Raw genomic sequence first — 12,872 nt, 5'->3', positions numbered from 1 at the left:
TCTTACAATTGGATTTATTCTGCTGTTGAGTTCTGGGTATCCAGGCTTTTATGCTGCTATTATTAAGTGACTGGTTTTGAGATAACACTCACTCTTTATAAATTATGTGGAGATTTTGTTTTTCTTATAAAATATAACATTTAAATTCATTCAAAACTGGAAAAAAAGGATAAAAGAGGTTTTAAAAACTGCCATGGGAGTTTACTCACAATTCTGGTTCAGTCCTCTTTGGATTACCTGGCAGAGCAAACAAACTTTAGCCCTGTGAACATGTTTGCAAACCAGTTTGCAAACTCATGGCTAGAATTCAGAGGTAAGAGCTATCAGATATTTGTATGTGTGTGTATACATGGTTAGATGTGTTTATGAATATGTACATCTATTATATGTTGTATCTGCAGGGTACCAAACTGGCATATAAATAAAAGAGCACTCACAAATGCTAGTTCAGAATTTAAAACTGATTTGGTTGTAACAGGAAGGTCGTGATGAGCCTATGATGTCATATATATTTAGAATTTTTATTTTAAAACCAAGAACCACAGTAACATTTATCATAGAAAACCCACGTGGAGACAGTCACAATGTGCTCACTGAGAAGTGAGAAAAATCCTACTTTGCCTTACTGCCAACCTGCTGTTGGAAGGGCCAGGAGAGGCGCAGTTAAAGGAAGATCACTTCTAACAAAACTCCACTCCATGGCTATGTGAGTTTCTATCCAAAGGCTCAACGACCGGAGGGAATGGTGAGAAGTGACAACTAAATACTGTTACTGGCGAGGGTTTGGCTAAAGGGTCTGAAATGTGTAAGCAGGATGGAGGGGAACGGAGATCAAGAGACTTAAGAAATAGGGAAGAAAAGGTGAGTGTCACCGGGGTTCAGTATCCATTTATAAAAATACTGCCAAACTAGGAGACGATGGGGGGGTGTCCATGACCCATGGCAGGAGGAAATCCCACCTCCTCTCACCCCCTGAAACACTCCAGAGTTAGAAGCAGGTATGTTCCCACTCCCCCGCAGGACCCTCCAGGGCCCCCAGAGGGCAGATGCCCTCAGCTCACACTTTCTTTCCTCTTCCCATTGTCTGGGTCTGGAGTGAGGCTGAGCCCTCCACCCCCAACTACAAGATAGCCAGATGTGACTGAATTCTGACGTTCTGGATGCAAATTCCATCCCGCAGAGGCAGCATCATTGATATACACCGCGATGACAGGATGGCTTTTAATACATTCTATAAAAGGAGGCTTAGGAATGAACATAGAAGAAACAAGTCACCAATAAACTACTTCCACCCAGAGCAAAGTAACAGTGCACATACATGCATACTCTCAAATGTGGGCTACTCTGAGCACTGACTCTACAATCTCAAGTGTGGTCTACTGGAAAGATTCGAGTCCCCTGAGGACACTTAGCATGGTACCACAGTCGCATGGTAACAAAGATAACCATGCCATGACTCTAAAGCAGCAACACACTTAAACTAGGTAATAATCACTCAGGACAAACCCTATCCCAGAAACATAAATGAAAACATCTTGAAACATCTCCCTCTCATGTCCTTATGTTCTCATCTCGTAAAATTACTCTACACTTGAAAAATACGCTTTTCTGCAGTCAAACTAGAAGACCAAAGAATCAACTCAAGGGGCCTTGCTGTGCAGAGCTGCGTGGAAGTGAGAAGGTGCTCTCATGTCGCCCCCACTCCCCGCCCTCTTCCACACTCAGATGTGGAGCTGCTTCTTGGTGAGTCTGAGGAGGGGGAATGCACCTTACTCTTCCTCCCCATGTCCCTTGGTGGGGCACTATCAGGACCCAAGGGAGGAAGAGCTGGCCAACCTGTCGTATGCCAGCGGCCAAACCCTCCAGAAACGAAGGCAGTTTCACGTGGTGGCTCCGAGACAGAAGAGAACGTGCAAGAAACGAACTGCGTAAAAAGCCGTCGAAAATCCAACGATGCCCAGCCCTGGCATGGCGTGCACACGGAGTGTGTGGACCGAGAAAGGAAGCCAGCAGTCCTGGGCTGCTCCTGAGGAGGCAGCTCTCCCCGGGGAGGGAAGGGGTGAGAGGCAGGTTTAGACGCGAGGGGTGGATTCTTTCTCAGGCTGGAAGGGATGCATCTCCAGGGTGGGGTTTCTCCCGTATCCTCTGGCCTCCTGGGTCTGTCTTTCAAAGACCTGTGTGATTTCCTCAAAAGTCCGGCCACGGGTCTCGGGGACTTTGTAGAAGGTAAAGGCCAAGAAGATGAGGAGGAAGCCAGTAAAGATAATAAAAATGTAGGCTCCAAAATGGTACTAGTGAAAGAAAAAAAGGAGAACTGGTGTAAAAGTGGTCACTGACAATCTCAATTTCTTTCACATGCATATCCCCAGTAGGTTTAAGTAATAACCCTTTCATATTTAGTGAAAACAGTATGGTTTCTTTAGACACTCATTTATGATTCCACTGTTAACTTACTATATTTCTCGGCATTTTTCTTTGTGTCATTCTTTTCCTATTCAGTCATGTTAGCTGCTTCAAATACATATTGAGCATACTGGAGTTTCGATTATTCTGTGTGTGTGTGTGTATGTGTGTTTCTGTTACCCAGGCTAGAGTGCAGTGGCACAATCACAACTCACTGCAGCCTCAACTTCCTGGGCTCAAGTGATCCTTCCACCTCAGGCTCCTGAGTAATTAGAACTGCAAACATGTGCCACAATTCCCAACTAAAAAAATTTTATACGGGCGAGGCCTCACTTGTTGCTTAGGCTGTTCTCAAACTCCTAGGCTCAAGCAATCCTCTCACCTTGGCCTCCCAAAGTGCTAGGATTACAGTCATGAACCACTGCACCAGGCCTGATTATTATTTTTTTAAATCTGGATTTCTGAAAAAAACTCATGGAAATAGGAAATGCATTCTAGATGTCCACCATTCGTTCCTGTATATAACACATCAGGTCAGAGCCTTTTATAATACGGCCTACCTGATTTATCTATCTAAGCTTAGTAAGATTTTTTTTTAAGTCAGTGTCTCACTCTGTCACCCAGGCTGGAGTACAGTGGTACGATCACAACTCACTGCAGCCTTGAACTCCTGGGTTCAAGCAATCATCCCACCTCAGACTCCACAAGTAGCTGGGACTACAGGTACACGCCACCACACCCAGCTAGTTTTTTTTATTTTTTTGTAGAGGCAAGGTCTCACTATGTTGCCTAGCTGGTCTCAAACTCCTGGACTCAAGCAACCCTCCCACCTTGACCTCCCAAAGTGTTGGGATTATAGGTGTGAGCCACAGCACCTGGCCTATTTATTAAGGCTTTAAAATCATGAGGCCATTAATGCTGATTCAATTTTGAATTTTAAGTATTAGTTTGAGATCCTTTGAGACATACTACCATCATTCTGTTTCTAGGCAAAACTACGCCTGCGACATCTCAGGTAGTAGACTAATGGTTCTTTAACAGTCCCCAATTGCCCTCTGGTTTTAATCTTTTCTGCTATCTTTTTTTTTCTATATGTCGATGAAAATGAGAAGGGAAATCTGATTTGAAGCCTTTGGTATCTAATTGTCAGTAACAACAGTAACTACAGTAGTCCCCCATTAAATGAAAAAGTTTCAGAAATAAATAATTCATACAATTTAAATTATGTGCCACTCTGAATGGCATGATGAAATCTTGAGCTGTCACATCTAGAACATGAATCATCCCTTCTTCCAGTGTATCCACATTATATATACTACCTACTCCATTAGTCACAGAGGAACCAACTTAGTTATCAGAGCAACAGATCACAAAGAAAAAAAACTGAATACAATATGATATTTTGAGAGAGAGAGAGAAAAAAAAGGATCACATTCATATAGCTCTTATTACAGTATATTGTTATAATTTTTTTTTTTTTTGAGTTGGAGTCCCACTCACTCTTGTTGCCCAGGCTGGAGTGTAGTGGCATGCTCACGGCCACTGCAGCCTTGACCTGCTGGGCTTAGGCAATCCTTCCACCTCAGTATTCCAAGTAGCTGGAACTACAGACACATGCCACCACGCCCGGCTAATTTTTTGTGTGTGATTTATGGTAAAGATGAGGTCTCATCAAGTTACCCAGGCTGGTCTTGAACCCCTGGGCTCAGGAAATCCTCTTGCATTGGCCTCCCAAAGTGCTGGGATTACAGGCTGAGCCACCGTGCACAGTTAGTTATAATTATTCTTTTTAAATCTCTTTCTGTGGCCAGGCGTAGTGGCTCACTCCTGTATTCCCAGAGCTTTGGTAGAATGAGGCAGGAGGACTACTTGAGGCCAGGAATTGGAGATCAGCCTGGGTAATAAACTAAGACCCCGTCTCTACAAATATATTTAAAAATTACTCAAGTGTGGCGGCATGTCCATATAGTCCTAGCTACTTGGAAAGATGAGGTGAGAAGACTGCTTTAGCTCAGAAGTTTGAGGCTGCAGTGAGCTATAATGGCACCATAACACTCTAGCCTGGGTGACAGAGTGATACCCTATGTGAAAAATAAAAAATAAAAATAAATCTCTTTCTGTGCCTAATATATAAGTTGAGCTTTATCTTAGGTATGTATGTATAGGAAAAACCAGCACAATCTTTGTAGGGTTGGGTAGTATCCCAGGAGTCAGTCATCCACTGGGGTCTTAAAACAATAGATCCCCCATGGACTAGACCTCCTTTATCTATGGGGGGTAGACCCCCAGATCCCCAGCAGTGCTCCTCACCTCAGACAGCACTGAACCCCACTCCTACGATTCAGAACGTGTTCCTCTTCATGTCTTCCACCCACAAATGTAATGCTTTTTCCATCTTAACTAAGCACTTATCATGCATTGTTGCCATAACTTTTGCAGTCGGAGGTGCGACACCAAAACTAGCAGAGATTTCTTTTTTCCTCTTCACAAATTCAGGGATGGATATCATTCTAACTTACACATCTTAGCAACCTCAACATACAATTTTTTTCTCCTCTCCTTATGAAGTCAAGAACTTTCACATTATCACTTAAATGAAGCACTTTACAGCTTCTTTTTGACATATCTGAATTGCCAGTATCACTACTCTTGCCCTTTGGGGCCATTCTGAGGTAAAATAAGGGTTCCTTGAACACAGGCACTGAGAAACTGGCAGTCGATCTCATCACTAAGATGGCTGCTATGTGACTAATGGGCAACCAGCAGGGAGTATAGTGTGGATCCACTGGACAAAAGGAGAAGTCATGTCCTGGGACAGACAGAACAAGATTTCAGCTACTCAGAACAATTTAAAACTTATAAATTATTTCTCGAACTTTCCATTGAATACTTTTGGACTGCAGGTGACTGCAACTGCAGATGAGGGGAGACAACTGTATTATTAATGCGTTTCTTCAACATGTCAGCTGATGCGGTCTGGCTTTAAGACAGGCTGAGTTTACTTACGGCAACAGAGGGAAAGAACAAACCAACCAGCAAGTTGCAGGTCCAGTTGGAGTAGCCAGCCACGGCCACTGCAGCTGGGCGGGGGCCCTGGCTGAAGAGTTCAGCCACCATAAACCAGGGAATAGGTCCTGGTCCAATTCCAAAGAAGGCCACAAAGACCAAAATAATCCCAGCGCAGACATAGCTCATCCAATCATACTTATCCTATAAATGGAAGGAAGAACGGAAGTTAACACTGAGACAACATGACCGAGGAGTCAGTTTCCAGAAGCAAGTGTTGACTGAACGGCAAGTCCTTCTTTCTTGTGTTGTAATGCGGATACTGGATTTGGAGTTGAAGCCTTGTGTTTTAGAATTCTAACCATGTGATCTCACATTGCCATTTTGCACCGAGACCATTTTATCAACTATAATGTGGGATTAAGTCAATATCATTTTAAGAATTAAATAATTTAACATACTGTAATGTCATATAAATGTAAAGATTATAAACAGTTTACCTGTTGTAACCGACCATCCTAGCTTTTGAAACTTATTTTTCTTGTTAACTTCACAATGAAGATTTTAGAGACACTTTAAGTTTTTTTTTCCTCTTTCCTTTCCTTTTTGAGCTCCTGCTATACAATAATCCTATGATTATAATTAAGCATATACCCATTGCTCTCATTGCGTACTTGCTTGAGAAATTCCAGAGGCTAGTCTTGGAACAAACTGCTCTTGGAGTCTCATTGTTCAGAAGTCACCTGTGCTCCATGGCAAAACTCAGAAGTAACCCTTGGGAGGTTATTCTGTAACCTGACCACAATTGAGATGATGTCAGGCAGCCCTCCAGATGGGCAGCAGTTCAGGATGACCGTCGAAGTGAGACACATAACCCTGGATCCTGCACCACCCGCAAATACTCCTCATTTCATCCTTTCCCTATAAAATCCCTTACCCGCAGCCTAAGATTTTGAAATGAGTTCTTTGAGGCACCTGCTGGCTTTTGGAATAAAGTCACGCTCTTTGCACGACACTTCATGCTTGTCCATTTCAGCCTAAAAGCAGTGAGTAGCAGAACTTGTGATCCTCAACACTATCTCAGATGATCCACCTTGCTCAAAAATCTGAGCTTCTAGTTTCTCTCAAATTTCACTTTGCTGATGCTCTCACCTTAACAGCCCACCCCTGTGTCACCGAGAGTCAACTGTAAACTCTCCTTTCCCTCTTCCCTCCCTTTTCTTCAAAGAGCACTCACCTTTAGTAGTAAAGAAACAGTCATGAGGAGAGAACAAAAAGCCATCCCTCCAAGGCCTGTCATATGTAGAGTCCTTCTGCCTGCTTTCTCCACCAGAAACAGCTAAAAGAAGATGAATATAAGTGAAACAGTCTGTTGTCTCTTCTATGAAAACACCTGGAATATGCCTTATCAATAGCAGGAAATTTTAACAGCCATACCTCCTGTGATATTATCACATCTATACACGTTTTTCCCCCATAGTTCCTGGCTCATAACTCCCATATACCTTGTTACTGTCCTTTGTTACAATTTTGGGAAGTTGCAAGCCTCAGAACACAGAATCTCTCAGAACACAGAACACACACTCTCTCTCTAACCTTCTCCTGCCTTCCTTTCACCTGCCCACTTGACAGAACTCTAATCTCCTTATGGGTAATAGTTCCCTCATTTCAAAGAGTGTCCTACCCCATATCCTAGAGGAAGAAATGCTACAGAGAGACCAAAAATAATCTAAACAGATGTGCCCGACTGGGTTTAGTCATGCCCTTTTTGTTTCATATTTCCATACAATTCAAGGTCTCCATAATAGAACCAGAGGACAGGGTAAGGGGAGCTTCGGGGCTGACAGGAAGGTTAACCCAAGCTCAGCAACATGCTGGGAGGATGTCACACCCCAGCTCCACAGGGACAGAAGCTCCTGACCTTGGCATCCTTCCAAACCTAGCCCTATGTACCTATCGGGTGATTATTTATATCCTTTAAAATAGCCTTTATAATAAATCTGTAAATGTGTTTCCCTGAGTTAACACATTAGCCACTCTAATGTGTTTGCTAGCCACTCTAGCAAATTAATCAAACCCAAAAATAGGGTTGTGAGAATCCCAACTTACAGCCAGTTGGTCAGCAGTTCTGGAGGCCCGGACCTATGACTGATGTCAGGGGAAGGGGTGTGCCTTGGGAGTTGAGCCCTCAAATGTGAGATCCGGCTCTATCTCTAGGCAGACAGTGTTGGCATTAAATTAGAGGACACCCAGCTGGAGTCTGCTTCATAACCAATTGATTGCTTACCAGCGGGAGAAATTCCCATATATTTGGGGGTCACAGAAGTTTTCTGTGTTGATCATTCTTGTTATTTAAGTAAAAAACATGGTTTGAGTTTTCCAAACACTGCCCATCAATTCTGAGTTCAAAGCATCCCATACCATCCCTTCTTCACCTCTCCCTTCCTATCCCTCCCAGATTTGCTTGAAGAGGGATTATTTAACCCATCATTCGATGTACGTCTTTTTTTACCAAAGAGGAATTAAACAACAAAAAAAGTCTAACTAAATGATAGTAGGGAGGGTGAAGGATATGGAATCCATCTTAAACATGTGTAGCAATTATTCTTTTCTTCCCCCCAAATTATCATGCCATCTGACTTACAGATACAATGGTGAAGATAGTATTAACCACACCAACACTGATGGTGGCATAGATTGGCTCCTGAACACCTGCATCATTAAAGATTCCTGTTGAATAATACAACACCTAACAAAAAACAAAACAGGCAACGTTGATACAATTGTGCATTCCAGTTAAATAGAACCCTAAAAAAAATTAACATCCCTGGAGGTAAGGAGTCCTTTTTCCAGAATTTTTGTTCAATCACAACATCCTTCCTACAAATGAATTATCTTCTATATCTTAACTTCATTCTCTCTTGAACCTTCCCAATTCCAGGTACTCATCTCTATTTTTGTCTTACTCTGCTTATCTCCACTGCTCCATTTACTCTTTCTTATGTCTAGTTCACTAATTAATATAAAGACCCCTAGTAAGTGTTTTTAAAAACTTGAGGTAGGATGAGGTAGGATCTCACTATGTTGCCCAGGCTAACCTCAAATTCCTGGGCTCAAGTAATCCTCCTGCCTCAGTTTCTTAAGTCACTGGGATTACAGGCATGTGCCACCATACACAGCTAAATGCTTTTTCAGTGGATTCCTCCCCAAACCCTCAAAACATTACTAGGCATATTGATGTCCCAATTTGATGGTGAACTAATCACATAGTCTTAGTCTGTTCATTTAAGCAGAAGTTGAACTGGATTTACTAGTCCTAAACACTTTCCAAGTGTTTTAGAAAGCAATACCAAGTATTCTTCTTTATTGTATTTTTAAATTAACTATTATTTGTAGACACTACACTAAAATATAGGGTAGCTACGGCTACCACAGTTAAAGAATTACCAAAATATTGGGCTCAGACCTCAAGATGTCAAGGGAACATTATATAGATCACCTAGGTTCAGTTTACTTTATTTCACCCAGAGTATTTGTATCCACGGCAATATTTCTCAGTCTTTTTAATCAATAGATACCTCTGCATTGGGATTTACTCTCTCAAGTAACAATTCTTTAAATCTCTTGTACTGAAGCTGAAAATTATATATGTTTTCTAAGACAGGACTATAGTTTTTCTTTTTAAAGCTGGGATTTCTAGTTATCATCCTCATTAAAAACTGCTGCTCTGGTGCTAATTAAGACTGTTTTAAAAATCCCAGTATAAGCCGGGCTCGGTGGTTCATCCTGTAATTCCAGCACTTTGGGAGGCTGAGGTGAGTGGATTGCCTAAGCCCACGGGTTCGAGACCTGCCTGGGCAACTTGGTGAGACCTCATCTCTACAATAAAATCAAAAATTAGCTGGGCATGGTAGCGTGCGCCTGTAGTTCCAGCTACTTGGAAGGCTGAGGTGGAAGGATCACCGGAGCCCAGCAGGTCGAGGCTGCAGTGGCCGGGAGTGGCCACTGCACTCCAGTCTGGGTGATAGAGTGAGACTCCAACTCAAAAAAAAAAAAAAAAAATCCCAGTATAATATTTTATGATCACGCCAAGCATGTGGGGCAAGACATTCAATCAGTTAAAACCAACAATGAATAGGTATGCCAATTTTCTTTATCAAAACATCTACACTCAAAACCTGAATGTGAGTATAAACCTATCTCAGGAGAATTTCTCCCAGGAGAATTACCTTGTTATCTAGGGCCATCAAGCTAGGTAAGCTAACCCCAACATCATTTCACCTAAAAGCAATTTACTCTGCTAGGTAAATACCACCCAGCCTCATCCTTCAGTCTTTAAGGGAAATTAGAAAACATGGTTTGCTTCAAAGTAGGTTAGAAAAGTGATTTCCAGGCCGGCTGTGCATCAGATTTATTTCTTACAGACACTTTCCAGGCTTCTTACAGGAAAGATTCTTGGGTCAGCAGACTCAGGAATCCTGCCCCTGGTTTAAGTCAGCTCTGGGTTAGATTAGACCCATGGCAAAATCTGCTCAGTGACTACATTGGAAGCCATCTCAGTCCAACAATAATGAATGACACATCATTTCCTAAACTAGAAGGAGTCTGTCCCAAAGAGTGCTCATCAAACATTTGTGATTGTCCATGGTTATCTTATTTTTTTTTTATTTGTTTTAAGAGATGGGGTTTTGCTGTTTCCCAGGCTGGTCTGGAACTCCTGGGCTCAAGTGATCCTCCCATCCCAGCATCCCCCAGTAGCTAGGACTATAGGCATGGGCTGCCATGCCCAAATTCTTCCAGGTTTGGATAATACAGCCTCTACTGCATAAGAAGTACTGCTACTTCAACTACAAATGTCCTGGTGTGTTAGGCAGGAAAAAAGACCAACAACCAACTTATCATTTTGAGCATCAAATGTAAAATGTAAAATGCTTTCTTACAAAATGACTTAAGGCGAACCCTCAGGGGATGAATCAGTAAGAGGTAGGACAAGGGTGCTCTTCATAGCCATATTTTATCCACAAATGCATAGAAGATATAGAAGGTAGAGGAATAGTCTCTCTTCTCATAACCCAAAGTCACAAGCAAGAAGCTGGTATTTGCATAGACTACAAGAGCTATATGCCAAATGCTAGCTTCCATTTTTCCACCCACTTTACACTATCATACTCACCATTCTAATGGTAAACAACATATAGACCAGAGTAAGGTCAGCTCAGTCTAAAATTGTCAATGTCCCTTTAGGCTTCTTATTTTTTTAATACACATTTTTTTTAATTTTAATAGCTACAGGGGGTACAAATAGTTTTTGGTTACATATTTGCATTAAGTGCATCCATCACTCCCTTCTGTGCACATTGTACTGAATAGGAGACTTTTTGTCCCTCCACCCCTTCTCTCCTTCCGAGTCTCCAGCGTCCTTCACACCATTCTCTATGCCTTTGCAGATCCTTAGTTTAGCTCACACTTACGAGTGAGAACATGCGGTGTTTGGTTTTCTGTTTGAGTTAGTTTACTTAAGATAATGTTCTCCAATTCCATCCAAGTTGCTGCAAAAGACATTATTTCATTCTTGATGGCTAAATAGTATTCCATAGTGTATGCAGACCACATTTTCACTATCCACTGGTCAGGTGAGGAGCATTTAGGCTGATGCCACATCTTTGCAATTGAGTTGTTCTGTAGTGAACACGTGTGTGCAGGTGCCTTTTTTATACAATTATCTCTCTTCCTTTGAATAGTCAACTAGTAGTGGGATTGCTGGATCAAATGGTAGATCTTTTAGTTGAGAAATCCCCACACTGATTTCCACAGAGGTTGTATGAATTTACATTCCTACAGTGCCTAAGCATTTCCTTTTCTCCATATCTGTACCAGCATCCATTGTTTTTTTATTTTTTTAATCATAGTCATTCTGTCTAGTGTAAGGTGGTATATCATGGTGGTCTTAATGTGCAATTCTCTGATCATTGGTGATGTTGAGCATTTTTCTACGTTTGTCGGCCATTTGCATATCCTGTTTTGAGACATCTGTTCATGTCATCTGCCCACTCTTAAATGGGGCCATTTTCTTTTTTCTTGATTTGTTGAAGGTCTTTGTGGATTTTAGATATTAGTCCTTTGTCAGATGTATAGATGCAAATATTTTCTTCCATCCTGTAGGTTGTCAATTTGCTCTGTTGATTATTTCTTTTGCTGTGCAGAAGCTTTTTAATTAAGTCCCACTTATCTATTTTTGTTGGGATTTTAGTCATAAATTATTTGCCTTAAGCCAATGTCCACAGAGTTTTTCTTAGGCTTTTGACCAGGATTTTTATGGTTTCAGATCTAACATTTAAGTCTTTAATCCATTTTGAGTTAATTTTTGTATATGGTGAGAGAGGGATCAAGTTTCATTTTTCTGCATGTAGTTATCCAATTTTTCAAGCACCATTTGTTGAACAGGCTGTCCTAGAGTATGTTTTTGTCTGCTTTGTCAAAGATCAGCTGGTTGTAGGTATTTTCAGTTTATTTCTGGATTCTCCATTCTGTTCCATTGATCCTTGTGTCGACTTTTGCGCCAGTACCATGCACTGGTAGTTTGACAGGGATTGTGTTGAATCTATAGATTACTTTGGGTAATATGTCTTACATTAGCAATGTTGGTTCTTCCAATCCATGAGCATGGGATGTTTCTCCATTTGTTTGTGTCCTCTACAGTTTCTTTCATCAGTGTTTTGGCGATATCCTTGTAGATATCGTTCATCTCCTTGGTTAAATATATTTCTAGGTATTTTGGGTTTTGAGCTGCTATTGTAAATGGTACTGAGTCCTTTATTTGGTTCTCAGCTTGGTCAATATTGGTGTATAGCAGCTACTGTGTATTGATTTTGTATCCTCAAACTTTACTGAGTTCATTTGTCAAGCCCAGGAGTCTTTTGGAGAAGTCTTTAGGATTCTCTGGGTATTAGATCATATTGTCAGCATACAACAGTTTGATTTCTTCTTTTCTAATTTGAATACCCTTTATTTCATTCTTTTGCTGACTGCTCTAGCTAGGATTTCCAGCACTTTTGAATAGGAGTGGTGAAAGTGGGCATCCTTGCCTCTGTCCACTTCTGAAGGGGATTGTGTTCATTCAGGATGACATCGGCTGAGGGTTTGTTATATACGGCTTTTATTATTTTGAGTAATTTTCTCTCTATTACTATTTATGCTGACAGTTTTTATCACGAAGAGATGCTGGGTTTAGCAAATGCCTTTTCTGCATCTATTGAAATGATCATGTTTTTTTGTTTTTGATCCTGCTTATGCGGTGCATCATGTTTATTGACTTGTGAAGGTTGAACCATCCTTGCATCCTCAAGATAAAACCCACTTGATCACAGTGGATTATTACTTTTTTGTTTTTTTGTTGATTTTTTTTTTTTTTTTGAGTTGGAGTCTCACTCTGTCACCCAGACTGGAGTGCAGTGGCCGTCCCC

General features: G+C 41.3%; 1 protein-coding gene across 2 annotated transcripts in view; it reads right to left on the bottom strand.

Moving 5' to 3' along the window:
- Positions 1-2,072: 2,072 nt before the first annotated feature.
- The window catches only part of LOC103277405 (solute carrier family 2, facilitated glucose transporter member 3-like), a 22,815-nt gene continuing 12,015 nt past the window's right edge, over positions 2,073-12,872 (bottom strand). For both annotated transcript variants that reach the window (XM_008074782.1, XM_021707425.1), the window contains 4 exons: positions 8,054-8,158; positions 6,647-6,748; positions 5,410-5,613; positions 2,073-2,291 (listed from right to left, as the gene is read on the bottom strand). In XM_008074782.1, the coding sequence (XP_008072973.1) occupies positions 2,073-2,291; positions 5,410-5,613; positions 6,647-6,748; positions 8,054-8,158 (630 nt within the window). The remainder of the gene's footprint in view (positions 2,292-5,409; positions 5,614-6,646; positions 6,749-8,053; positions 8,159-12,872) is intronic.

This window comes from Carlito syrichta, unplaced genomic scaffold (assembly GCF_000164805.1).
Source record: "Carlito syrichta isolate Samal-C Ts95f unplaced genomic scaffold, Tarsius_syrichta-2.0.1 Scaffold317674, whole genome shotgun sequence".
NCBI lineage: Eukaryota > Metazoa > Chordata > Mammalia > Primates > Tarsiidae > Carlito > Carlito syrichta.
Note: the sequence above shows the minus strand (reverse complement) of the source record. Positions and strands in the feature narration are given on the sequence as shown.